Source organism: Penaeus japonicus, unplaced genomic scaffold, assembly GCF_977035675.1.
Source record: "Penaeus japonicus unplaced genomic scaffold, GWHDUDI00000001_assembly GWHDUDI00000004, whole genome shotgun sequence".
Lineage (NCBI taxonomy): Eukaryota > Metazoa > Arthropoda > Malacostraca > Decapoda > Penaeidae > Penaeus > Penaeus japonicus.
The window spans coordinates 30,888,458-30,890,400 of record NW_028234406.1 but is presented as its reverse complement, the minus strand read 5'-3'; the positions used below and the strand labels follow the sequence as shown (position 1 = coordinate 30,890,400).

General features: G+C 35.9%; 1 protein-coding gene across 1 annotated transcript in view; it reads right to left on the bottom strand.

Moving 5' to 3' along the window:
• LOC122266643 (uncharacterized) overlaps positions 1-1,694 on the bottom strand; it is a 10,299-nt gene extending 8,605 nt beyond the window's left edge. The window contains exon 1 of the mRNA XM_086535741.1: positions 1,584-1,694. Coding sequence (XP_086391867.1) covers positions 1,584-1,665 — 82 coding nt within the window. The 5' untranslated portion in view covers positions 1,666-1,694. The remainder of the gene's footprint in view (positions 1-1,583) is intronic.
• Between the last annotated feature and the right edge of the window lie 249 nt (positions 1,695-1,943).

Below are 1,943 nucleotides of genomic sequence, written 5' to 3'. Positions count from 1 at the left end.
AAAATAATAACAACAATCATGATGATAACAATTATAATGATATTGATACTAATGATAATAATGATTATCATTATCATCATTATTATCGTTACAATTATCACTGTTATTATCATTACTATTATCATAATTATCATTAGCATCAATATTATTGTAATAATAAATGTCATTACTATCATTGTTATTATCAATATAATCATCATCATTATTATCGTTAACATTATCCTTATCCTGATCAGCATTATCGTTATTAATCATTATCATCATTAATATCTTTATCATAATCCTTTCTATTGCCATTCTCATTCTCATTCTCGTTATCATCCTTATCATTACTACCATTACTGTTATTATGTGATGATAATGATAATGGTGATAGTTGTCATCACCATCTTTATCATCATTTTTATTATCATATTATCATTATTGTTATCATTGTTAATACTGTCATTATTATTATCACAGCTATTATCACTATCATCAATGTCATTATTGTTATTAGTGTTATCATTATCATTTTGAGTATTGGTATTATCATTATTTAAATTTATTAGTATCATCATCATTACTATTGACTTTATTATTAAGATAATTATCACCGGCAACAACATTATTAATAATACTGTTGTCATGTTCCGTCTTCTGCTGTTTTCAATATTATTTATATCATTATTGTTGTTATTGTGACAACATCATTGTAATGATCATAATTACTGTTATTATCATTGTGATTATAATCACAACGGTCGTTATCATTTTAATGATTATCAAGATAATTTTAAAGTTTAATCTTTGCGATGCCTGACAAAAAGGAAAATCAGTCTCAACTTATCCTCCAAATGGATCTCCCGTCGAGCTGAACATCTTACATATTATAATGGAAAAGCCATTGCATGTTGGTCATATGGAGCACGGTTCATACTCTAATATCCTTGGCATCTCTGTTCTAACAAACACTGCGTACGTGTTGTTGTAGTTGAATACGCGTGCTTGCAAAAGCGACGGATGTTGCAAAGCACTCTTTCCTGTTGTGACCAGATGCAGTTTGACCTTTGAGTCAAACACGTCTACAGGATAGATTATTTTTGTTGTACTTGCTTTCTTATTTGTTGTTATTGTGATAATTTAAAATGAGAATTCATATCACGAAACAGAACTTGCTGTCGAGTATACTAGTGAAAGAAATAACGTTTCCCTAATAAGCCAATGATAGACTCTCTCTCTCTCTCTCTCTCTCTCTCTCTCTCTCTCTCTCTCTCTCTCTCTCTCTCTCTCTCTCTCTCTCTCTCTCTCTCTCTCTCTCGCTCGCTCGCTCTCGCTCTCTCCTCTCTCCTCTCTTCTCTCCTCTCTCTCTCTCCTCTCTCTCTCCTCTTCTCCCTCTCTCTCCCCTCTCACTCTCTCTCTTTCTCTTTCTCTCTTCCTCTTCTCTCCTTCTCTTCCTCTTTTTCTCTCTCCCCCTTCTTTCCCTCTCTTTCTCTCTCTCTCCCCCCTTCCTCCCTTCTTCTCTCCCTCCCTTCCCTCCTCTTTCTCTCGCTCCCTCTACCCTCCTTTGTCATCCTCCTACGCAAATGTCGTGGGAGACGTACCTTGAATGTCGAGTGTTAGGTCGAGGTTGACAGCTTGCGTGAGGGTGATGAGCACAACCAAGAGCGCCGCTAAGTTCAACATGGCCACACAGTCGACCCCACTCAACTGGACTTCCTTGATCATTATGCCGTTTATATACCCGCATGGCTGTCCTCTTCCCCAACCATCAGCTTTTTCTTCTCTTATTAAATACATTTGCAGTGGTAGAGAGTGTGAGAGACGTAATAGGTAGGTAGTACTTCATAATCACAGACGCCTTGATAAATACCAAATTCAGCGCTACTTTACTACCCGAAAGGAAGTACCGATTCGAAGACAAAATCATTGGTGCTCAGTTATTTTTTCCCTATTTTATGTTC